The sequence below is a fragment of the Amblyraja radiata genome, chromosome 2, assembly GCF_010909765.2.
Source record: "Amblyraja radiata isolate CabotCenter1 chromosome 2, sAmbRad1.1.pri, whole genome shotgun sequence".
Taxonomy (NCBI): Eukaryota; Metazoa; Chordata; class Chondrichthyes; order Rajiformes; family Rajidae; genus Amblyraja; species Amblyraja radiata.
Genome location: NC_045957.1, coordinates 106,573,139 through 106,600,350, shown reverse-complemented (window position 1 = coordinate 106,600,350; position 27,212 = coordinate 106,573,139). Strand labels below are relative to the sequence as shown.

The following is a 27,212-nucleotide window of genomic DNA, read 5'->3' as shown; positions in this document are numbered from 1 at the left end:
AACTGTCTAAGTGGGGTGGTGATCTCCGAGAGGTTCGGAATAAACTTGGCTATGTTTGTCACCATCCCCAAGAACGTTTGCACTACAGCCTTGTTTGTCGGGTATGGCATTTGTGGCATGCTGCTGACACGAGATGGGCTTGGTGGCACGCCTGCTTGCGAGATGACGTGTCCCACATATTCAATCTCATTTGAGCGCATTACCGACTTTCGGGGATTGAGCTTTAGGCCTGATTCTTTCACCCGTTCGAGTAGGGCTTTCACCCTTGCGTCATGTTGTGCTGTGTTCACACCCCAAACAAGAATGTCGTCAACAACTACCTCCATCCCTTCAAATTCGCTAAACTCTTCCTGCATCGCCCGCTGCCGAATCTCACTTGCGGATGAGATTCCAAATGGAAGCACGAGGTATCCGTGTCTCCCAAAGGGAGTATTAAATGTGGTCAGACGCGAGCTGTCATCACTCAGTGGGAACTGCTAGTACCCACTTGTAGCGTCAAATTTAGAGAACCTTTCTACATTTGGCATGCGGGCTGCAATGTTCTCGAACGTCAGCATCGGGAAATGCTCCCTGCAAATGGCCGCATTGAGGTCACGTGGGTCAAGGCATATGCGGACTTCGCCATTAGGCTTGTTAACCACAGTCATTGAATTCACCCAATCCATCGGTTCGCTCACGGGCTTTATGACTCCCAAGCTTTCCGTGCGCTCTAATTCGGCTTTGACCTTATCCCTGAGTTTATAAGGGATAGTGCGGAGCGGATTTTGCTTAGGTTGCACGTTCTCTTGCAGCTCTATGTTGTACTCATGTCCTTTTAGCCTTCCCAGCCCTTGGAAAATCTCGCGATTTTCCTCGATCCTCGCAGTGTATGATGAGCCCGCACTCACGCCATCAACCGCCACCTTTTGCACAAGAAGCCCTAACTTTTCACACGTTAGTTTCCCAAATATGGGTTTCACATTCACCCTCACTATTTGAAAGACAACCCTGTGTTCTTTCTTACCTACTTTGACGTTCCCCATTGCCTGCCCCACAGGCTTCATTGTATGTCCAGAGTATGACCTCAGGGTCACGTTCGTCTTCAGTAAGTCAAGACCAGTCTTTCTGAACAAGTGCTCTGGCAGGATGTCCACGAGCTCCAGAGTCAAGTTTGAACTCAATGTTCACATTGTTGATGCTGCACATCTGTCCCCATTCACGCGTCGACTCAATCACAGCGTCAGTCACGGCGTCAATGTAGAAGACATCAACATCGTCGTTCACTGACTCAGGCAGCGGTGAAGTGTTCATCTGGAACTCAACGTCGCGGACGTCACGGCTCCAGTCCCCGGCCTTTTGTCTGATTAGCCGGTCATGTTGTCAGGGACGTGGACGGCTGTTGGGCGCTCTATTTACCGGGCAGTCGGGGGATCTGGAAAGATGTCCAATCTCTCCGCAGGTATAACATCTCATGTATTGAGCAGGGCAGTAGTTGCCTTTATGCCTGCGGGTGCATGACCGGCAGACGGTATCCTTACCATAATCACGGATTTCTGTCTGTGGTTGTCTGGATCGCGAATCCCTGCCTCGGCCCCATGGCCGACTGGTGCTGTCACTTTACACGTAATCAACAGTCTCTTCGGTGTCGATGGCGGTTGGGGCAATCTGCTTCCTCTGTTCGGCTGCTGCTTCAGCTATCAGACACTTGTCACTGCATTTTTCCAGTGTTAAATCATCGCATTGTAGTAGTTTTTCCCGGAGTGGCTGGCTGGTGATGCCGCAGACAATTCTGTCTTGCAGCAATGAGTCATGGATAATGCCAAACTCGCAATCATTAGCTAAAGACTTCACTGCAGTCAGGTAGCTGGAGAAGGTCTCCCCTCGCCGCTGATTACGTGTATTAAAGATATATCTTGAGACAGTTAAGTTCTTTTTTGGTTCACAGTATGTCTGAAACATATTCTTCAACGGTTGTATCTTGTCAGTTTCCTCCTGGGCAAACTCAAAAGATCTCATAAATCTCCTGAGCTGCCGGCCCTGCTACGTGGAGGAATGTTGCACAGTGAATCTTATCTGGTTTATTTGTTAGTTCTGTTGCCGCCTCGTATAGCTGGAATGCCCTTATCCAGTCCTTATAATTCTTGGCCAAGTTTCCTTGCATGGAGAGTAGCCCCGGAGGCTTGAGTCCTGCCATTCTTTTCTTTAGTTTTTTTTTTACTTTGACACCATGTAATGTTTGAGACCACGTAAGGCCCTGTTGTGACTAGCACCAAGACAACACGTCCGGCATCTTGTAAGTAAGATTTAATCTGAACAACCCACGGAAGCTTCTCGAAGGTCACCTGACCTCAATCACGAGGCACAGGCATTTATATTAAAGGGGCATTGGCATTTATATTACATATATATCACTGGCACTATCTTTCTCCATTCAGGTGAAGCGTCCCAGACTAGATATGTTAACTGCTTCCCTGTCCACAGACATTACCTGACCTACGTGTTTTTCCTCAAGTACCCTATAACCAAGTCTGCAGAAATTACTGTCATGTGCTATAACCATCCGGTGTGGCCAGTATTCACTCCAGCATGTCCTATTTTCTTCCGGCACAGATTTATTTGAAACAGTATAATCCAAATGGCTATTTTACCAAAGCAAAGTTGTTCCACCTCTCTCTGTATCTGGCAGAAGTTGGTACTGCTTAAAATCTTTAACAAATCCTGATTTGCTTGGCAATGTTATGAAACGTTGCCCCTTCAGAAGATTCCCCTACATTGTGCAGAGAAAGATGAGCAGGAATAGATCATGTGGCATCTTGAACCAGCTCCACCAAACAATAACATCATGAGTGAAATAACCATATAACCATATAACAATTACAGCACGGAAACAGGCCATCTCGACCCTTCTAGTCCGTGCCGAACACATAATCTCCCCTAGTCCCATATACCTGCGCTCAGACCATAACCCTCCATTCCTTTCCCATCCATATAACTATCCAATTTATTTTTAAATGATAAAAACGAACCTGCCTCCACCACCTTCACTGGAAGCTCATTCCACACAGCTACCACTCTCTGAGTAAAGAAGTTCCCCCTCATGTTACCCCTAAACTTCAGTCCCTTAATTCTCAAGTCATGTCCCCTTGTTTGAATCTTCCCTACTCTCAGTGGGAAAAGCTTTTCCACGTCAACTCTGTCTATCCCTCTCATCATTTTAAAAACCTCTATCAAGTCCCCCCTTAACCTTCTGCGCTCCAAAGAATAAAGCCCTAACTTGTTCAACCTTTCTCTGTAACTTAGTTGCTGAAACCCAGGCAACATTCTAGTAAATCTCCTCTGTACTCTCTCTAACCAGAAATGGTCTGGTTTTTACTCCACTTTGTTGCTTATTCCCCATAACTCTTAACATTCCTAGAGTCTAATACTTTATACATTCCAAAGTGATCCAACCACCAGTCACATCTTCCCACCCCCACCGCTTTCCACCTGCTACAGAGACTGCTGCCTCCTCAACTCCTTGGTTCATGTCCCAGTCTGCCCAAACCACCACTCCCCAGGTACTTTCCAACATCAGTTATCCAAAATCAGTTTCACTCATTTTCAATCATTTGAACTTATTTAAATTTAATCAAAGTCATTTAAATCTGGCAGCTTGGTAAGTCTAGGAAAGGTTTGGAATTTGGTAAAAGCTTTTGAAATGGTAACTTACAGCAGTGATGATATAACGATGGGTTACTTTGAATTGTTACCCAAAGTCAATCCAAATGTAATTTTGAACAATTTGAATGAATTAAAATAGTCATGTAATATATATAGATATATATATATAGATATATATATATATCTATATATATATATAGATATATATAGATATCTATATATATATATAGATATATATATATATCTATATATATATATATATATATATACACATACAATTTTTAAAATGTCATTATGGGTCTCAAAATTAATACCAGTGTTTCTAATTATTCTCATTTAGTTTCGCTATGCAGATGGTGGTGATAAATTGTTGATGGTGCTGGGTAGTTTTGCTGCCATAATTCATGGAACTGCCCTGCCACTCATGGTCATAGTGTTTGGAGAGTTGACAGACAGCTTTGTTCATGATGGACTTATGAAAAATATAACAGGTAAATAAATACACGACTCTTCCACAGAAACCACAGAAGCTTGAATACTTGCTTTCCTCTTATGTAAGTACATAGCTGCATTTGTACAACTTTGAGCAGGAAATGGAGGAACTGACCAAATATATATACTTTTTGTAGGTGGATAGGTCACTTGTGATTTTAACTTTCTGGATTATCGATATAATGCAGTACTGATGCAGATATTGTACAGTATAATTTAACCTTTTGTGCAAACTTTGGTCATTTATTTGTCTTGATTTGCTAGCGCTATCTCTGAGAGAATACTCTACATGCACTGTTATTTACACATTCAAATTCATTAAATTCATTAAATTCAATAACGACTTTATATAAGTTACAATCAACTGTCAAAAATGCGTGCTAGCAGTATTTGATGCTCTCACATAAATTTAGTGTTAACAATGGAAGACCATGTGTTCACCTAAACAAAATGTTAAAGGTTTTGATATATAAACGTTCACCAGAGCCATTTAATTTTGGTTAAGATTGGACTAAAGAAAAGTCCTGACCCATAACGTCATCTATCCATGTTCTCCAGGCATGCTGCCTGACCTGCTGATTCTCTCTAGCACTTTGTGTCTTTTTAAATATATAGGTTTCATTGCACTTCAGTTTTTACTCAAAATATATCTATCAGTTTTTAGATGACAGTAAAGAAGATTTGTCTTTTATTGGGATCTGAATTTGAAAATGCACTGCTGTAGCAAGTTGGCTACAAGATGGCACTGGAGCGTGGCGACTCTTTGTCTGTTCTTCCCAGAGAAGAATCTATTATTATCTCATACAATTGCCCTAAGTCTTTCAAATCTCTTTTCTATCTGTAAATCTATACAATGCTGAGAATTATATTCTGCACTCTGTATCTTCCCTTTTGTTTTATCTGTTGTACTTTTGATTTGTATTTGTGTACAGTATTATCTGATTGGACAGCATGCAAAACAAGTTTCCACTGTACCTCGGTACATGTCAATAATAAACCTTAGCATTTTTTTTGCCGTATTGTTATTTTGCTTCATGACATTAGTGCTGAGTATTTACAAGCTGGTCAAATTGTCATTCCCTGCATTTTTGTTTTTGAAATGTTCACCCCTTCTAGTGAAACATCAGCATATTTCAGAACTAGATCAGAGATCGGAGAGAAGTAACTGCCCTCACTTTACCAAAGCTGTTATTTAATGACAACTGACGATTTCTGGAACAAAGGTCTAACCTGATTTAAGACAAGTCAGAGTAAGAATGCCTTATCTTTATTTTAAAGATTAACAGAGATGCTGGAAATCTAAAATAAAAACAGAGAATACTAAAAACACTCTGCAGGTCAGCCAGCTCTGGGGAAAGAGAAGCAGATTATGGATTTTGGGTTAGAGACATTTTGCTTGAACAGTAAAAGAGATACAAGAGAGGGAAGGAAGGTGATAGAATGGAGGGATAAGACAAAAATATATATCTGTGATAGGGTGAGAGCAGTTAGAAGTTGGCTGTTTTTTTTACTCATGTTGAAAGTAGCAAGGTGTGGGACATGTCCTGTAGTTTAGGCTGTGCTCATGCAGAGAGGGAAAACGGAGCAAAATGACAGATAGACAACCAGCAGAAATGGCCACTTCCAATATAGAAAGGCAATATGGGTTACCTAAAATTGGAGGGTTATTTAAATTTCATTTCTCCAGTTGCAGTCATGGCAATTGGACTCGTGCTTTTGGACTAATGGTGACGAACTTAGAATGCTAGATCAGTAATTTCACCACAATCCTTCTAAAATATCATCATGAGATCTTCTGAATGCAAGTCCAAAAATGCACTGCACTCTCAATATGATGCTGGAATATTAAACCAGAATTTGGTGCTTCAATCTCTGGAGCGGGATTTGAACCTTCAATCTCCTGATTCAGATAAGTGTTCACCACACCGAACTTTTGCATCAGGTGGTTAAACCTTGATGTGACCATAATTGGTTACTTGCAAAATGATCACAATGTGTACGTGTCAGCCAAGGTAACAGCAAAAAATTGTGGTTTCTTTTTTATGACTCTTAACTTCCCCTTGTAAAGTATGACGCACTGTTTTGATGACACTGAGCTGAGTCAGGCGATTTAATTCAGGGTAATAATAATAATAATAATAATACATTTTATTTATTGGGCGCCTTTCAGACATCTCAAGGACACCTTACATAGATTAACAGGAATATAAACATATAATCAGAGTAAAATAAATAATAAAGACATCACTGAGACACAAACTAAAAACAGAATTCAGTCCAAAAACAGAAAATCAAAAACACAATGTGAAGTGGTCGGGGAGTCTGTACTAGTTGCAGTACTCTGGTTTAGAAAAAGGAAGAAGGTGGTTTCTTTTGTTCCAGCATTTCCTCCCAATATAACGGTAGAGTGAGACACGGATCACAAGAAAGTTCATCACCAGATCCACCTAAAAATATTTGCAGTGTCAGAACCAGTTTTGAACGCTGAGCTCTTGCCATGCCTAACATCTGAAGCAGCAACTAGGACATTGTAGTCATAGAAAAGTTCAACAATGATTCATGAGTATGGAACCAAGGATGAAAAGGTATGGAGGTAGATTTTGGTGCAGAAAAATGGAGCCAAGGTAAACAATTAGCCAATTGGGCAGGTTGATGAGACAGATAGACCACGAGACTACACTAGAATAGACTTCCTGCAAATGAAAATACTTTATTTCTGTTTGGCATGTTTTTAATTATCTCTCAATTTTGAACTCCTCAATTAATCATTCCTCATTCTTTATTCCAAATAAAATTACCTAGGAGGAAGGGCAATTGCCAATTTTGCTCTGGGATTATGGGGAGAAGGCAGGTGAATAGGGTAGAGACGGAAAGATAGATCAGCCATGATCAAATGCCAGAGCAGTCTCGATTTGGCCAAATGGCCTAATTCTGCTCCTATGCCTTATGAACATATGAAAGCAGCATATTGATCAGCTGGAATTATGGGGAGAGAAATGCATATGGACAATCTGGACAAATCTGAGATGCTGCACTTTGTCAGGTCAAAAATAAGAGAAAAGAATAGCAGTAAATGGCACGATTCTTCAGAGCATTTACGTACAGAGAGATCTTGGGGGTGCAGGCCCATAGCTCCCTGGAAGTAGAGAGGTTGAAAAAGAATGATTAGGAGGCTGAGGGTAGACCCAGTAGAAGTATATATAATTAGGCTTATATATGCCAGATAGCCAGAGGCATTTTTTTGATCAAATATTAAAAAGCAGCTCAGTGGCAGGAAGCAAAGGGTATTGGTTAACAAGAATTTTAATGAATGGTGGGATGTATGGAGCTAGGTTCTGCAAGTCTTGGTAATGGGCCTCTTGTTACTGGTGTATATGTTATTTGGACACAAATGTGTGAGCTATCATTAAGAGGTTTGTACAGGATACTGAGTTGGATGATCAGCCATGATCATATTGAATGGCGATGCAGGCTCGAAGGGCCAAATGGGCTACTCCTGCACCTATTTTCTATGTTTCTATGTTTCTATGTTGCAAATAGAAATTTTGGCTGGGTGGATAGACAATGAAGAATGAATTTTAAGGCTATCAGAAAATATCAATGTGTCATATGCACAAATACAGTGAGCTACAGGGCTAATAAAAAATATTGCATCAACTCAAACACCCCAAAACATAAATAATTCACAAATTACACATAAATTCTACAAGAAAGTAAAAAATAAAAATAAAAAATATTCTAAATAAACAGGACTACCTTAGATAGGAGATCTTGGTCATCATGGTCAAATTGGGCCAAAGGGCCTGTTTCCGTGCTGTATTTTTGACACTTCTATTCCAATTTCAGTCTCATTCTTGTTCTACTGTGAGAGCAGGGAGACTCTGCAGTTGATAACATTAATAACGCAAAACAGAAATGGAAGATGACATCACCTCCCTACATTCCATCTCCTTTCTCTCCCATCACAACCTTACTACCTAAACTCGTTGGTTTGATCTTCTTTACTGGAGCTTAATGACATTCATTGATCCTGAAACTAGGTCAACTTTTCTCAGTGTCACACCTTAAACAGTCTTTCATCTTCAGCAACTACATGTTGAGTCAGAGAAGATTGCTTGTTTCCTAACTGACTCAGTGTTATAGCATTACATACTGTATGTGTGTGCGCGCGAGTGTATGCGAGCACGTGTATGCACGCGTGTGACATAACTGCGTGTGAGTGCACGTGCATGCTCATGTGTGTGCGTGTTGTCTCTGTGTAGATACTTAATATTAAAATATCTTGCATTCTATACTTCCTTTGTTATCATTTCCTCATATTTATGTGATGACGATTTCAATTGATGTTACTAACTTGAACAGAAGGACACGTACTAACTGCAACATATCCATTCCAGCAAATTCAACGCTGAATGTAACTGGTGATTTTACCGAAACATTGGAGGAGCAAATGACGAGGTAGTTGACACATCAAAAGGGGTTATATTCATTTTGTATTAATTTCTATAATCATACTGGTTGGCTCCAGTTGATGACACAAAGATATTTTAGTAATTTCAGAATTGCAAATAATTAGAATTAAGTTACGCCTGAAGTTATTCATTGCACCATCAACTGTAATATCAGTTGAAAATGATATTGTTAGGATGATGCATTATTGATCTGGCACAGATGGAAAGTAAAACATAAATCGGAAAGAAAACATGATATTTGATTATGTTTAGCTTTGGTTGTGATGTTAAAATATGAAATAAGATAATCTTCTGGTTGGTCCACAATTCCAGAAGTATGATCTCTTTGAGGCAATGTTGCATGGTAATAGCAACATTTAATTGACAAGGATGGATGTAACTTTCAAACTTTGCTGCCTGGTTGGAAACTTGTTGGAGCTGATTTCTCAATAAAACCCACCTGATTTTAATTTAATTCCACTTTAATGGAACAAACAAGGTTATTCTACAAAGGATGGACAGTCCTTTTCTTGGTCACCACTCAGATTAGAACATAGAACAGTACAGCGTAAGATCATGCCTTTCAGCTGACAATATCTGTGCCGAAATTGGCACCAAGACAAACTAATCTCATCTGCCTCATATAATCTATACCCCTCAATTCGCTGCATATCCATGAGTTTATCTGAAAGTCTCTTCCATTTCCACCATCGTATCTGCCTCCACTACCACACCTAGTAGTGCATTCTGGCCACGTAGCACCCTGTATGTAAGGGAAAAACTTGCCCTGCACAGCTACTTTATATTTTGCCTCTTGCACATTAACGCAATGCCCACTGGTCTATGATATTTCCATCCTGGGGAAAAAAGTTCTGACTCTACCCTATATATGCCTCTCATCATTTTAGTTACTTCTATTATCTGTCCCCGCAACCTCTGCGTTCTAGTGAAAATAACCTTTCCTTATAGGTAATAGCCTCCAATCCATGCAGAATTCTGCATCACTTTTGCATCCTTTCCAAAGCCTCCACATCCTTCCTGTAATGCGGCGACCAAAACTGTACACAATATTCTAAATGCAGTTTAACCAAAGTCATATAAAGCTGCAACATACATTCCTGATTCTGATACTCAATGCCAATGAAGACAAGCATTCTAAATGATTTCTTTACCATTCTATACCATATTTCTGAGGAATAAATATTGCCAGCAATTTGTCCTGGACCAGCCTCACCAAAGCAGTGGCCAAGAAAGCGCACCAATGCCTCCACTACATTAGAAGGCTTAGGAAGTTCGGCATGTCCCCAACAATCCAAAATGCAACACCTTCATACCGCTGAATATTTTGACAGCCTTTTTCACATTCCACAATCCCAGCAACCTTGGGGTCATCTGCCAAGTTACTAACCAACCCGTCTTCATTTACGTACAAATCATTTATATATATATTTATATATATATATATATATATATATATATATATATATCAAACAAAACGGCCCCACCACTGATACCTGTGGAACTCCACTGGTCACAGAACCTAAGCCCAATAATGCCCTTCTACCACAACCTTTTGTCTTCTATCATTAAGCCAGCTGTGAATCCATACAACCAAGTCACTGTGAATCCTGCACATCTTAATCTTCTGGAGCAGCCTACTATGGGGGACTTTATCAAATGCCTTATATAATTCTTGTAGACTGCTTCCTACCCTCCTTACCCTTATCAATCACATTTATCACTTTTAAAAATCCAATCAAGTTAGTAAGACATGACCTGCCACATATGATGCCATGCTGTTTGTCGATTAATAACCCATTGTCTTCCAAATGAGAGTAAATCCTATCTCAAAGAATCCTCACCAACAACTTCCACAACACTGATATGAGGTCTACAATTCCCTAGATTCTCTCTACTTCACTTATGAAACAAAGAAATACATTTTGCCACCCTCCAGTCCTCCGGGATTGCAGTGGGTGGCAGTAGATGCTCAATATCAAAGAAATTAAATTATTATTTATTGCCTCGCAACAGCTTCATATTAATTGTCTAATCCCAGTACTTTTATTTCAATACAGTTTTTCTTTTCTACTTTGCAGATTTTCCTATTACTATTCAGGGTTAGGGGGAGGTGCTTTTATTACAGCCTTTATGCAGATTTCCTTCTGGTCACTGGCAGCAGCAAGGCAGACAATGAAGATAAGAATTGAATTATTTCATGCTGTGTTGCGTCAAGAAATTGGATGGTTTGATGTCAGTGAGGTTGGTGAGATCAACACCCGTCTAACTGAGTAAGTGATCACAAATACAGACTTTAATTCATATGTATATTCACTCTCACTCTCACTCATACATACATACATTGTAAGTGGCCATTATTAGCAAGGTCAGCATTTAATGTTCATCCATAATTCTCTTCGAGATGACAGAGGAGTTTCAACTCATTGAATTGCTGTAAACCCTCTGGCAAAAGCACCTCCACAATTCTGAGCCAATGAAGGATTATCCAGGATGTTCTGGGACTAGGAAAGAACCTTTAGCCAATGATGTTTCCATAAACCTGCAGCCCTTTTCCTACTCAGTAGAATTTGTGGGTCTGTGGGGTGATGTCAAAAAGCCTTGGCGATTGATGTAATCTGTTTCATAAATGAAGCAGTCTACCAGCAAAACGTGCTGGTGGTCAAGGGAGGAGATGTTTAAGGTGGTGGATATGGTGGCGGTCACGGAGGCTGCTTTATTCTAGACGGTATTGAGCTTCTAGAGTGTTATTGAAGCTGCCCTCAACTGGACATTTGACTAATATTTCTTTACATTCCTAAAGTGTACCATGAATGCAGTGGAAAGAATATGTGGTCAATAATAAAACCACATGTTGCTGGAGACTCAACCTCCTCCCTGCTTTACTAGCCACAATACAGTTTGTGACCAAAGGTGATCCCCATTATCTTAATGATGACAGATTGGCGATCGTTATGGGCCTTTGAATGGTTAGGCTCATCTTTGTTGGAGATGGTTATTGCCTAGCACGTGGCACATGAATGTTATTTGCCACGTATCAGCAGAAGCCTAAATGTTCAAATTTTGCGACATGAGAACATAGACTGCTTTATTATCTGTGGAGCTTGAAATGGAATTGACCATCTCTCATGATGGAGGAACAGTAGTGGATGACACAGTCTGGGCTTAAATGATTTACCTCGAACAAACAACACAATATCTGACATGTGTGAGTTATTTAAAGACCAGCTGATCAAAATTCAGCACCAACATGTTCTAGTGTTGAATGAAAATCAAGAATGACAAGGTTCAATGGTACTTTATTGTCACATGTATTTAAGTTGAAATTATTTTTTTGGATGCAGTTTAATGACAATCCTACTACACATTATGCATAATTATACTAATTATGAGATAATAGACCACTGAGTCAGTGCACAAGTGTCGCTACGTTTTACGCGCCAAGTTGATTTCGGTTTGGTTTTGCATCATTTGTTTTTGATTTAAGTGCAGATGTCTCATGCCTGCAGCGCTTGCAAAGGAGGGAAAACACCAGCAGGTCCATTGAGCCTCTCCCATGCTGTTGTGCAGTTTCTGCACTTTTTAATTCCCAATTACCTCTCTCAGCAATAGTCCCAACACTAACCTTTGTGAAATGCTCTTTCCCCTCTGCTGCCAAGCTTGGTGATTAGTTAAACTCTCCATTACTCTGCTTTCTTTTTATTGTCGACTTGCTACCTGTTCTGTCACTGCTTCCCTGACACTTTGTTCTGAGCTAATGAAGAACTGCAGAAACCCTATCTTACATATAATTTGTGCAAATTATTCTCGATATAGTTCTAAACCATGGCAGGATCACTTTTATTTTTAATTATACACAGAGTTCTTAACTTATTTTATTTGTTTTTATAATGCCCTAGTGATTTTTCATTGATTCATGCATGGTTGGGAGGTTATTTGGCCACTGTAAATTATTTTATTGTGACATGTAGCAAGAAACATTTTGTTTTGCATGCTGTCCAGGCAAATCATGCCATGCACGAGTACAATCAAATCATACATGAGTATCACAGGTAGTGCAAAACCAGGAATGCATCGAAGTACAGAATGTAGTGTTACAGGTACATAGAAAGTGCAGTTTTTTCAGAAAGCACAAGGGCCACAATGTGATAGATTGGGAGATTGGAAATAAATCCTTAGTTATGAGATTCATTCAAGAGTCTAATAAGAGTGGGGAAGAAGTTGTTCTTAAATCTGGTGGTGTACTTGCAAATTTTGTATCCTCTGTCTGATGGGAGAGGAAAAGAGTGAATGACCAGGGTGTAAGTTAGTCCTTGATTATGTAGGCTACTCTCCCAAGGCAGCGTGAAATGTAAATTAAATCAGTTGACGGGAAGAGTGGCTTTATTCACAACCTTCTGCAATTTGTTGTGGTCTTCGGCAGAGCAGTTGCCAAACCATGCTGCAATGCATCTCGATAGGATGCTTTCTCAAGTGTAGATGAGTGGAAGAGGTGATGGAGATGTGAGGGGACTGTGTGGAGAAAAGGTTTTGGAACAAATTAGTGAGGTGAAGGGAATACTTTGTGAGCCAGCGTATACCTGATCGGTCAAAGTATCGTCCTTCCATGTATGGAGTGATGAAATAACACTTGGGTCCTGATCTTTGTACACGACTTTAAGCACACAATACTGTGTTCCACACGCATTTTGGTATTAAACCTATCCTTGTTCATGAAATTTGGTTATTCTCCATTAGGCAGCACCTGTCAGCTGTGGCCTAATAAGGGTGTCAGGAGTTATGGGGAGAAGGCAGGAGAATGGGTTTGAGAGCTAGATAGATCAGCCATGATTGAATGACAGAGTAGACTTAATCTCTTTGACACTTTTTTCTGAGCTTAGTCATTTTATTAAGCCGAATGGCTTAATTGTACTCCTAGAACTTATGAACTTATAACCCATTTGAAGCCAAATCAATCGGTAACATATTTTACATAGCTAATGTCCTAATACCAACCACATGTAAACATAAATACATTAAATTGTTAGAGCACCAAGGAGGCCATTTGAACCATTGAGTCTGTGTCATATATTCTGTATAATTTAAACTCAAATCTTAACCACTTCCTGTTTGCATGCATATTGAATTTAGAAAAAGTGCTATCACTTATGGCTGTGATTTTTGGCCATGTTACTCAGAGTTCCCCTCCGGTGCGCAGGACAAGAGGATTTTTCCCTTCGATGAAAAATAAAAGACTTATTAATGTTTAAAAAATGTTGAGATTCTCTCTCCTGTCAATCACGCCATGACAATCCCCCTCCCACCGGCCAAAAATCACAGCTGGTGGGAGGGGAATGGACTATAAAACCCGGAAGTGTGGATGTGCCTCGGTCACTGCATGATGGGGGAGCAAAAGGTCACGACTCTCAGTCTGAGCTGTGAATAACACAGAACACATGTCTACTAAACTGTGAGTGTGGTTTTACTAACCTGCGTGTGCCCGTAATGTGGTTTTGGTTTGAAAATGCAAAAGTGGTTTTGGTTTGAAAATGCAAAAGTGGTTTTGGTTTGAAAATGCAAAAACTCTCTTGACTATACTCACGCCCGACTTCCGGACTGATCGCGACTTCCGGACTGATCGCGACTTCCGGACTGATCGCGACTTCCGGACTGGCCGCGCCACCTCCAGACTGAGCGCCACCTCCGGACTCGTGGACTCGCGGTTCTGGACTCAACTCTCACTCACGGCTTCTGGGCTGACTGACACACGCCCGGCCCCAGGAGGTTTATTTTCCTCACCCCGGAAGGGGCGTTACCTACATTGTGACTGACAGGCGAGAAGACCAATCTGCTGATCTCACAATTTTTTTAAACCGTCACAACTTTTCTAATATTTCACCGATTGGAATAAAACTTGGTGGCTTGGAGCAGAGGAGGAGAACGGTGAGTAAGGTGGAGTTATAGGGTAGTGTTTTTGCGAAAATTTAATTACAAGGCAGACCTGAAGTGGTCAGATGAGAGTTTTAGTAATAGTATATATATTTGTTCAAATATTTGTACTTCAATGCTGCCATTGTGACAATAGATGCTCAAACAAGTTAGCAGAATCTGATTTTGATATATTTTGGCAGCTATTATTTTCAGCTCCTCGAGTGTAACCAGGAAAAGGAGGGATTGACTGCATAGGATGGAACACTGTTCTTTCACCATTCCAGCCTGCTAATTCATATTGTCTCAAATTTCATGCAATCAAGAGGTTCTTGATGTTGCCAGATATTTAATAAACACCCAACAGTAAATGTTTCTATGGTACATGAAAAACTTCTGAACAAAGCTTTCAAAAATATACAGTGGCTTGCAAAAGTTTTCATACCCCTTGAACTTTTCCACATTTTGTCACGTTACAACCACAAACGTAAATTATTTTATTGGGATTTTATATGATAGACCAACACAAAATGGCGCATAATTATGAAGTGGAAGGAAAATGATACATGCTTTTCAAATTATTTTACAAATAAAAAACTGAAAAGTGTGGCGTGCAAAAGTGTTCAGCCCCCTTTACTCTGATACCCCTAAATAAAATCCAGTGCAACCAATTGCCTTCAGAAGTCACCTAATTAGTAAATCGAGTCCACTTGTGTGTAATCTAATCTAAGTATAAATACAGCTGTTCTGTGAAGGCCTCAGAGGTTTGTTAGAGAACATTAGTGAACAAACAGTATCATGAAGCCCAAGTAACACACCAGACAGGTCAGGGATAAAATATCCCAAGCTTTGAACATCTCACGGAGCACTGTTCAATCCATCATCCGAAAATGGAAAGAGTATGGCACAACTGCAAACCTACCAAGACATGGCCGTCCACCTAAACTGACAGGCCGGGCAAGGAGAGCATTGATCAGAGAAGCAGCCAACTCTGGAGGAGCTGCAGAGATCCACAGCTCAGGTGGGAGAATCTGTCCACAGGACAACTATTAGTCGTGCACTCCACAAATCGGGCCTTTATGGAAGAGTGGGAAGAAGAAAGCCATTGTTGAAAAAAAGCCATAAGAAGTCCCGTTTGCCGTTTGCCACAAGCCATGTGGGGGACACAGCAAACATGTGGAGGAAGGTGCTCTGGTCAGATGAGACCAAAATTGAAGTTTTTGGCCTAAATGCAAAACGCTATGTGTGGCGGCAAACTAACACTGCACATCACCCTGAACACACCATCCCCACTGTGAAACATGGTGGTGGCAGCATCATGCTGTGGGGATGCTTTTCTTCAGCAGGGACAGGGAAGCTGGTCAGAGTTGATGGGAAGATGGATGGAGCCAAATACAGGGCAATCTTGGAAGAAAACCTGTTAGAGTCTGCAAAAGACTTGAGACTGGGGTGGAGGTTCACCTTCCAGCAGGACAACGACCCTAAACATACAGCCAGAGCTACAATGGAATGGTTTAGATCAAAGCATATTCATGTGTTAGAATGACCCAGTCAAAGTCCAGACCTAAATCCAATTGAGAATCTCTGGCAAGACTTGAAAATTGCTGTTCACAGACGCTCTCCATCCAATCTGACTGAGCTTGAGCTATTTTGCAAAGAAGCATGGGCAAAAATGTCAGTCTCTAGATGTGCAAAGCTGGTAGAGACATACCCCAAAAGACTTGCAGCTGTAATTGCAGCGAAAGGTGGTTCTACAAAGTATTGACTCAGGGGGGCTGAATACTTTTGCACGCCACACTTTTCAGTTTTTTATTTGTAAAAAAATTTGAAACCCATGTATCATTTTCCTTCCACTTCACAATTATGTACCAATTTGTGTTGGTCTATCACATAAAATCCCAATAAAATACATTTACGTTTGTTGTTGTAACGTGACAAAATGTGGAAAAGTTCAAGGGGTATGAAAACTTTTGCAAGCCACTGTATAACAATTTATTGAAACCGGGGAATATGTCAAGCATCTACCTGGTTGATAGATCCACTGTGATGGCCTTGAAGGCATCAAATTCCAGTGATGAAAGAGCAATGAAAACGCTGAAGACATGAAGAGTAAATAACGAGTCATTGCATACTTCTGTTTGCCAGATGACATTCTTTGATTGTGTTCTGTTTGTTTTTCAGTGATATTTCGAAAATAAATGATGGTATTGGTGATAAAATAGGCATTCTCATACAGTCACTGTCCTCCTTTGTAGCTGGGTTAGTGGTTGGCTTTATAAAAGGATGGAAGTTGGCATTGGTGATTCTGGCTATGAGCCCCATTATGGGAATCTGTACCGCAATCTGGGCTAAGGTCAGTATACTTGACTCATTGCTTTAATTCAAACACAATCTTGTATATTTAGAATTTGTTGAGTAAAATTACTTTTATTTACATAAAATATTGTAATTTTTTCACAATTTCTATCAGTTTTTCTTCTCCAATTTTTCCAATTTTCTCAACATTTCCTACATGGATAGGAAGCTATTCTTGGGACTCTGAAAAAACTCTGAGCAGTCAATATCAGATTTCTCCAGTCACTAACCGAACCAGATGCTTGATCACTGCATTGGTTTCAGAAAGATAACCACGAATCAAAGGAATCTTGTGCTCTACCTGATATTCACCATTTATTTGTGTCAGGCAGCTGACATGTGGAAACTTGTTACCAAGTACATAAATCAATAATTTAAATCATTAAGGATTTTTCAATAGGACACAAAGTGCTGGAGTAACTCAACGGATCAGGCAGCATCTCTGGAGAACATGGATAGGTGGTATTTCAGAACGTCTGAAGAAGGGTCCCGACTCAAAACGTCCATGTTCTCCAGAGATGCTGCCTGACTCGCTGAGTTACTCCAGCACTTTATATCTTTTTCTGTACACCAGCATCTGCTGTTCCTTGTTTCTCTGAGAATTTCTCCATTGCTTGAATTATTAATTTTTGTACATGGTGTTTCGGAATGGTCATAGAAACATAGAAAATAGGTGCAGGAGTAGGCCATTCGGCCCTTCGAGCCTGCACCGCCATTCAATATGTTCATGGCTGATCATCCCCTCTGATCAAGGCCTTTGGTGTTTCAGATTACCCATTGTAGGCATAGATATAAGAGCCAAGTCAAGAAGAAGTGAGCTGAAAATTTCTGATTGTGATGAATGAATAGCTATCTTATTAGGGCTTGATGTTCCAGTGGTAATGGAGAATTGTGCTTTTGCAAAATGGATATCAAAGGCTGCTGCAGTGGGCTTTTTAAAATCCTGCCAAATGTTCTTTATGCATTCTCGTTAGGATTATTGTGCAATCGCACCGTGATTTTGCAGCAGTTACCAATGTTTGCAATCCCAGCAGCCAAATGCATTGAGGCCTTGTCATTTAATGCAGTTTCAGGGATGTTGGATGCAGACTCTATTGGGAATTCCATTGTCTATCCCTCATTGCCGCTGAACTGAGGAAACATTTGAAAGGCAAATACCTTTGCAGGTGTGGAATCGCATGGATCCAGACCAAGTAAGGATGAGAAATTTCCTTTCTTGAAGGACATAGAAACATAGAAAATAGGTGCAGGAGTAGGCCATTCGGCCCTTCGAGCCTGCACCGCCATTCTATATGATCATGGCTGATCATCCAACTCAGTATCCTGCACCTGCCTTCTCTCCATACCCCCTGATCCCTTTAGCCACAAGGGCCACATCTAACTCCCTTTTAAATATAGCCAATGAACTGGCCTCAACTACCTTCTGCGGCAGAGAATTCCAGACATTCACCACTCTCTTTGTGAAAAAAGTTTTCCTCATCTCGGTCCTAAAAGATTTCCCCCTTATCCTTAAACTGTGACCCCTTGTTCTGGACTTCCCCAACATCGGGAACAATCTTCCTGCATCCAGTCTGAAGAAGGGTTTCGGCCCGAAACGTCGCCTATTTCCTTCGCTCCATAGATGCTGCTGCACCCGCTGAGTTCCTCCAGCAATTTTGTGTACCTTCCTGCATCTAGCCTGTCCAACCCCTTAAGAATTTTGTAAGTTTCTATAGGATCCCCCCTCAATCTTCTAAATTCTAGTGAGTACAAACCGAGTCTATCCAGTCTTTCTTCATATGAAAGTCCTGACACCCCAGGAATCAGTCTGGTGAACCTTCTCTGTACTCCCTCTATGGCAAGAATGTCTTTCCTCAGATTAGGAGACCAAAACTGTACGCAATACTCCGTAATCAAACACATGTGTTTTTATAGCAAAGGTACACAAAAATGCTGGAGAAACTCAGCGGGTGCAGCAGCAACTATGGAGCGAAGGAAATAGGCAACGTTTCGGCCCGAAACGTTGCCTATTTCCTTTGCTCCATAGATGCTGCTGCACCCGCTGAGTTTCTCCAGCGTTTTTGTGTACCTTCGATTTTCCAGCATCTGCAGTTCCTTCTTAAACACTTTGTTTTTATAGCAATCTGTTTTATAGAGTACTTTTCATTGTTGTCTTTATTGAGACTACCTGTAACTAGATTTATTTAATTTGCCAACTTCCACGGTCGGATGTCGCTGGATTAATAGTCTGGGGTTCTGGCTGTTAGTCAAGTAATTTAATTAATAATATGTTACCACGATATGGCAGGTATCAAGGGCAACCTAGCCTCACAACCTGCACACAGAGTAGCCGAGAAAGTTTTTAAGAAGGAACTGCAGATGCTGGAAAATCAAAGTTACTGAATACGGAAAATCGGGTCTGAAGAAGGGTTTCGGCCCGAAACGTTGCCTAATTCCTTCGCTCCATAGATGCTGCTGCACCCGCTGAGTTTCTCCAGCTTTTTTGTGTACAGCCGAGTAAGTTTGTTGTCTAATTTGTTACAATTCTTACACCCGATGTACACGTCCTAGGTAAAACATTGTACTTTCCACCTATTACATTGTGAGTTACAATGAACTTTTAATTGTATACATTCAACGTGGTCTCACTAGACCAGCTGCTCCCCAAGGTAATAAAGAAACTTTCTGAGAATTGTTTGTTCTTGTTCTTACAGAGAACACAAAAGAGTTTGACACATGACACCCACAATTCTTTTATTGTAACATTTGCTTGAATGCCATTCCAATTGTAGTATATAGTGAACTTTATTTGGATTTGAATGTTGTTAGGAATGAAGAGGGTGTTGTCGGTTATGACGAAATGAAGGAGTTGATTCCCAAATGAATGGTAACTCTGATATGCAGTGTCCAGTACTGGAACTATGTGTGTTATAGGTCAGATCAGAAGTGGAGGAGATTTCCTGCAAGTAGAAATTGGTAGCGAAAAATAAGTGCTTCATTTGCTACTGAAACCCTTATCCATATCTTTTTTATCAAGGTTTCAAGGTCAGTTTCTTATCACATGTACCAGTTAAGGTACAGTGAGATTTGAGTTACCATACAACCATACTAAGTGAAAAGCAACAAGACCCAGAACCACATAAAAGTTAACATAAACATCCATCACAGTGGATTCCACATTCCTCTCTGTGATGGAAGAAAATAAAGTTCAATGTACTTCCCTTTGTTCTCCCGCGGTCGGGGCAGCCAAACCATCCACAGTCAGGGCGATCAAAGCCCCCACAGCCGACGATCAAAGCCCCTGTCGGGGTGATCGAAATTCCCACGACGGGCCTGTTGAAACCGTCTCCAGAGTCTGTCTCTTCTTACCAGAGACCGCATACTTCACAGGCCCTACGGTTGGAGCTTCGATCCCCGGCAAAGGGATTGCAAGCTCTGCGATGTTAAAGTCCTGCAGGCTCCCACGACTTGGAGCGCCCATCTGTCTCCAAGAAAGGCTGCCAACTCCTCGATGTTAGGCCGCAGTGGGGATGACGATACGATACGGAAATAATCGCATCTCCGTCAAGGTAAAAGATTGGAAAAAAACGATTTCCCCAACTCTTCCCCCCCCCCCCCCCCCCCCACATAAAACAAATCAGGAACACTAAAATATACTTTTAACACTTACTAAAAATAACAAAAAGAAGAAAGGAAAGACAGACTGTTGGCGAGGCATCCATTGCAGGTGGCGCCACCCAGTGTTTTCAATGGATAACAATGCGATTGCCCTGTGTCTAATCTGCCTCATTCCTCCTCCATAAATTCACTTAAAGTTCTCCACCCATGTTCTAACTTCACCTATCATCTTTGCATTTACAAATCTACATTGACTTCCAATTAAGTAATTGCTGAACTTAAAATACTCACATGTTTGCAAAACCCTTCTCTCCTCTCTGCTGGGCAAAGCGTAACCCCCTTCAGGTTAGCCTAAAAATATCAGCTCTTTCCCATTTTTGGATCATCGGTTCATCCCATTTTAAATCACTCCATCTTTGATAACTATGCCTTAAATTAGCAATCCTCGGTGCTCTGGGATATTCCTACCAACATTCCCTGCCACTCTATACCACTTTATTTCTCCTAAAAGACAGAGTCAGAGAGATTTACAGTGTGGACACACGCCCTTCGCCCAACTTGCCCACACCGGCCAACATGTCCCAGCTACACTAGTCCTACCTGCCAACATTTGGTCCATATCCCTCCAACCCTGTCAAACTGGGAGATTGCAACCTTAAAGTGGTTCACCCTGTTTTGACGAATGCTATCAACTTGGTGTGCACAATCAAATAGATCAAATACGCAAGAAGAAGAAACTACTTTTTAAATGTTGGGATAGTCCCTGCCTCAACTACCTCCTCTGGCAGCTTGTTCCATACACCCAGCACCCTTTGTGTGGCACCTCAGATTCCTATTAAATCTTATCCCCTTCACCTTAAACCTACAGTATGTCCTCTGTTCCTTGATTCACCTACTCTGGGCAAGAGACTCAATAGACAATAGGTACAGGAGCAGGCCATTTGGCCCTTCGAGCCAGCACCTCCATTCAATGTGATCATGCCTGATCATCCCCAATCAGTACCCCGTTCCTGCCTTCTCCCCATATCCCCAAACTCCGCTATTTTTAAGAGCCCTATCTAGCTCTCTCTTGACAGCATCCAGAGAACCTGCCTCCACCACCCTCTGAGGCAGAGAATTCCACAGACCACTCCCTGTGAGAAAAAGTGTTTCCTCGTCTCCGTTCTAAATGGCTTACTCCTTATTCTTAAACTGTGGCCCCTGGTTCTGGACTCCCCCAACATCGGGAACATGTTTCCTGCCTCTAGTTTGCCCGAGCCCTTAACAATCTTATATGTTTCAATGAGATATCCTCTCATCCTTCTGAACTCCAGAATGTACAAGCCCAGCTGCTCCATTCTCTCAGCATATGACAGTCCCGCCGTCCCGGGAATTAACCTTGTAAACCCACGCTGCACTCCCTCAATAGTAAGAATGTCCTTCCTCAAATTAGGGGACCAAAACTGCACACAATACTCCAGGTGCGCTCTCACTAGGGCTCTGTACAACTGCAGAAGGATCTCTTTACTCCTATATTTGATTCCTCTTGTTATAAAGGCCAACATGCCATTCACTGTCTGCTATACCTGCATGCTTACTTTCATAGACTGATGTACAAGGACCCCCAGATCCCGTTGTACTGTTCCTTTTCCCAACTTGATGCCATTTAGATAATAATAATAATGGATGGGATTTATATAGCGCCTTTCTAATACTCAAGGCGCAGATAGTAATCTGCCTTCCTGTTTTTGCTACCAAAGTGGATAACCTCACATTTATCCGCAATAAACTTAATCTGCTCAGTGCTGTATGGCAGTGTGAACTGTGAGGAGGATGCTATGAGAAATCAGGGTGACTTGGACAGGTTGGGGGAGTGGGCAGATGCATGGCAGATGAAGTTATGTGTGGGGTTATCCACTTTGGTAGCAAAAACAGGAAGGCAGATTACTATCTAAATGGCGTCAAGTGGGAAAAGGGGAAGTACAACGGGATCTGGGGGTCCTTGTACTTCAGTCTATGAAAGTAAGCATGCAGCAGTGAAGAAAGCGAATGGCATGTTGGCCTTTATAACAAGAGGAATCAAATATAGGAGCAAAGAGGTCCTTCTGCAGTTGTACAGAGCCCTAGTGAGACCACACCTGTGGTATTGTGTGCAGTTTTGGTCCTCTAATTTGAGGAAGGACATTCTTGCTATTGAGGGAGTGCAGCGTAGGTTTACAAGGTTAATTCCCGGGATGGCGGGACTGTCATATGATGGGAGAATGGAGCAGTTGGGCTTGTACACTCTGGAGTTTAGCAGGATGAGAGGATATCTCATTGAAGCATATAAGATTGTTAAGGGCTTGGACACGCTAGAGGCAGGAAACATGTTCCCGATGTTGGGGGAGTCCAGATCCAGGGGCCACAGTTTAAGAATAAGGAGTAAGCCATTTAGAAGGGAGACGAGGAAACACTTTTTCTCACAGAGAGTGGTGAGTCTGTGGAATTCTCTGCCTCAGAGGGCGGTGGAGGCAGGTTCTCTGGATGCTTTCAAGGGAGAGCTAGATAGGGCTCTTAAAAATAGCGGAGTCAGGGGATATGGGGAGAAGGCAGGAACATTGGGGATGATCAGCCATGATCACATTGAATGGTGGTGCTGGCTCGAAGGGCCGAATGGCCTACTCCTGCACCTATTGTCTATTGTCTATTTATCTTTGCCTTTGGCACGACTGGACTTTGAATCAGGTTAAGAAAGAAATTGCTCTATCAATAAAGCCACATTTGGCAAAGATTCAAATTATTTTGACATTTTTGATTGCAAACATAATCACATTTAATATGAATGCTGATACTGAACTTCACAACTTAAGGTTAAGAATATTAAAATAATGAAATAAGCAAAAAAAACAAAACATTACTAAATTCATGGGTGAATTTATTGCAAAGTGTCACAATGTGTTTTTTTAATCAATCTTAATAGTAGGCAACAAATTATTAATGTGCTGCCTTATGCTATGATTGATTTAATTGTCAGCCTGGGTAATTTGTACAATCAGAAAATCCTCTCCACATTTACTGTGCCAAAGAATAGAATAGAATAGAATAGAATAGAATAGAATAGAATAGAATAGAATAGAATCTTTAATTGCCACGCAACCAGGGTTGGTGGTATTTGGGTTCGGTACATGATGGTACACTGCTTTTGTTACATACCACTAATAACACAGATCACTGTAATAAAGTGCATCCATACCACATCACAAATCACAAATCTCACCAACAATACATAGTGCAAAAGAACAAACAAAGACCATAGACAAGACACTGTATACATCAAAAGTCATATTATTGTCTGATTATTGGACGGAATTGAGAGTTCTTATTGCTGAGGGGAAGAAACTGTTTTTAAAGCGGGTGGTTTTAGTAGCAAGTGACCTGAGGCGCCTCCCCGAAGGGAGAGACTGAAAAAGGTGATTTGCTGGATGGGAGTGGTCCGAGATGATCTTTTTTGCCCGTTGTGAGGTACGTTGGAGATAACTTGAATGGATTGAGGGGAGGGGGGAGTTGATGATCCTGGAGGCCTTGGAGACAATGCGTTGTATTCTGTGTAGTGAGTGACTATCGGTGTTACCGTACCAGACTGTGATTGAGGAGGTGATGATGCTTTCAATGATTGATTGATAGAAACAGACCAGGAGGTGTTTATCAACTCTGAACTTTTTGAGCTGTCTGAGGAAATATAGACGTTGTTGACCTTTCTTGATGACGTGGTCTGCATTGATGTGCCATTTTAGATTATTGGAGATATAGGTGCCTAGAAACTTAAATGAGTTCGTGGAGGTTATGGGGTGAGAGTTGACATGGACCGGGGGTTTGTGGTTTTGATTGCGTCTAAAATCTATGATGATTTCTAAGGTTTTTGAAGTATTAAGCTGAAGGTTGTTGTCTGCGCACCATTTGACTGCGCTATCGACTGTTAGATGGTATTGTGATTCTTTGTTGTCTGAGATTAGGCCAATTATTGTTGTGTCGTCTGCATATTTAAAAATTTTAACTGAGCTGCATTGGGATGTGAGGTTGTTGGTGTAAAGTGAGAAGAGCTGGGGTGACAGAACGCACCCTTGGGGGGCTCCTATGTTGAGAGTCAAAGGGCTGGAGAGTTTTTCACCCACCTTGACTCTTTGCTGTCTGTTTGTTAGAAAGTGTAGAATCCAATGGCACATGGCTGGGTGGATGCTCATGTCCAACATTTTATTGTAGAGTTTAATCGGGTGTATAGTATTAAAGGCCGAGCTAAAATCTATAAACAGGATGCGTGCATAGGTGTTCGGTGATTCCAGATGATGAAGGGAATAGTGAAGAGCTAAGTTGATAGCATCCTCAACAGACAGGTTGGCCCTATATGCAAATTGGAAAGGGTCCATGATGGGGGCAGTGTGGGTTTTGAGATGGGTGAGGACTATGCTCAAAGGCCTTCATGGCGACTGATGTTAATGCCACAGGTCTATAATCGTTCAGGCAGCTCACCTTGGAGGACTTGGGCACAGGGATGATAATGGATGATTTAAAACACTGCGGGACTCTGCATTGGCTGAGGGAGGTGTTAAAGATGGAGGTGAACACAGGGGCCAGCTGAGCTGCACAGTGGTTGAGAGCAGCGGGGCTGAGGTTGTCAGGCCCTGCCGCTTTTCTTTTATTAAGATTTTTGAAGGCCGCCCTAACCACCTCCTCAGAGATGGTGAATGGTGCTGAGTTAGGTGGGGGGGGAGGCATGGATGGCGGGGTGGCATTGTCAAAACGTGCATAAAAAGTGTTCAGTTTTTCCGGTAAATCCGGATCCTCGTCTGGGATGGGAACAGGACGTTTTTTGTAGTCCGTCATCTTCTGTAGATGTTTCCAGACTTCTCTTGAATTGTGGGTTTTGAGTTGTTCCAATTTGTTTGAATAAGCTAATTTTGCTTTCCGAATTGCAGACCTGAGTTCATATTTTGCTGATTTATACTGAACCTTGTTACCGTTGGTGTAGGCTGCATTTTTCTTTTTGTGAAGAAGTTGTATGTGCTTGTTGAACCTTTAGGATCTAAAGGTTCCTAAAGGTTCCTTTAGGATCATTAATGTCACAAATAAGTTGATCCTCTTTAAACCTTTCTTCGAGCCGAACATTGTCAGTTGTATTTTGTTTTAATATTGACAAATCAAATCCTCCCATCCCAAAGTCAGTTAGGTTTTACACATCTTAAAGCCCTGTCCCACTGTACGAGTTAATTCAAGAGTTCTCCCCGAGTTTGCCCTGATTCGAACTCGGAGATTTATAGTAATGGCCGCTCGTAAGTAGTCGGGGCTCTCGTGGACATTTTTCAACATGTTGATAAATCTTCACGAGTCTTCCTGAGCTTACCGCGTTTCCCGAGTACCTGCCGTTAGCGTTACGAGCCGCTAAGAGACGTCCCCGAGCTCCAACGTACCCACTCTACGTTCATGAATGAACTCGTACAATGGGACAGGGCCATTAGAGACCTGCTTAACGGATGGTTGAAAGCAATTTGGGGCAGCTGTTCTTTCATCAGAGGTGTGACAAAATATGCAAGGAGTGGATTAGATGCTTGTGTGAAAGTTGAATGGGACATACAGGTATGAGGGGAAAAAACTGCAGTTGCTGGAAATTTGAAACCCAAACAGAAAGGTGGAAAAAATTTGAAACATTGTCTGTTTCGTTTTCCACTGATGGTTACTGACACACTGATTATTTTTCCCAGCATTTGCTGTTTTTCTTTGAAGTGAGAACCTTTCCCTTTCCCCCTGATTCTCCGGTGTTGTTAAGTTGTATCAAGATGACAGCGGCTCCTGCTGGGATGAGCTTCAGACTATCCAATTACATTTCTCGTGTTCTTCTATTTGGACAACTAAGGAAATAATTGTATTAATAATAGTGAATCTTAACTGTTCTTTTCCTTTTTTGTTTTTTACTGATTCAGATACTGACCTCGTTCACAAAACAAGAGCAAAGTGCCTATGCAAAGGCTGGAGCTGTGGCAGAGGAGGCATTGTCATCCATCAGAACTGTGGTAGCTTTTGGAGGACAAAAGAAAGAAGTTGACAGGTTAGAATTTATATTCGCTTTCTCTAGTGCTGATATTGGGGGTCTTTTGGCAATAAAACTTTGTAGTAAAGATGAGATTTATTGGGACTGAAGACCATGTTTCTTTACCTGAGGGGTAACTTTTTTCACACAAAGGGTGGCGGGTGTATGGAACAAGTGCTCGAGGAGGTAGTTGAGGCTGGGACTATCCCAACGATTAAGAAACAGTTAGACAGATACATGGATAGGACAGGTTTCGAGGGATATTGGCCTATCGCCAGCAGGTGGGACTAGTGTAACTTGGACATGTTGGCCGGTGTGGGAAAGAATGAACGAATGAATTAATTAATTAATTAATACGTTTAATGGCCAAGTATTCGCAAACAAGGAATTTGCCTTGGTGCTCCGAGTTGGGCCAAGGGCCTGTTTCCACACTGTATCACTATGACTGTAATTCAAGAAGATCATGTAAAAATGAGTTTAAATACTAGCTACAGCGAGTCGAATTTACAATCGATAAAGGCATCTCACAGCAAAAACTACGCTATAGCCACACTACAGTATGTACGCAGTGTCGTCCTCACACTGGAAGACAAATAGATCAACTGGGCTGAAACATTGTCTGTGCATATGCATCCAACGCTATGCCGAGAAAAATCGCAGGCCAGGTAATCTGAAGCACGTGGCATACGGAGCATAACTGCTGGTGTGAGTTA

At 41.4% G+C, this 27,212-nt stretch overlaps 1 protein-coding gene across 1 annotated transcript in view; it reads left to right on the top strand.

Moving 5' to 3' along the window:
- The window catches only part of LOC116985242 (ATP-dependent translocase ABCB1-like), a 172,758-nt gene that overhangs the window by 10,768 nt on the left and 134,778 nt on the right, over window positions 1-27,212 (top strand). The window contains exons 3-7 of the mRNA XM_033039890.1: window positions 3,980-4,130; window positions 8,529-8,589; window positions 10,661-10,873; window positions 16,689-16,860; window positions 26,393-26,517. Of these exons, the coding sequence (XP_032895781.1) occupies window positions 3,980-4,130; window positions 8,529-8,589; window positions 10,661-10,873; window positions 16,689-16,860; window positions 26,393-26,517 (722 nt within the window). The remainder of the gene's footprint in view (window positions 1-3,979; window positions 4,131-8,528; window positions 8,590-10,660; window positions 10,874-16,688; window positions 16,861-26,392; window positions 26,518-27,212) is intronic.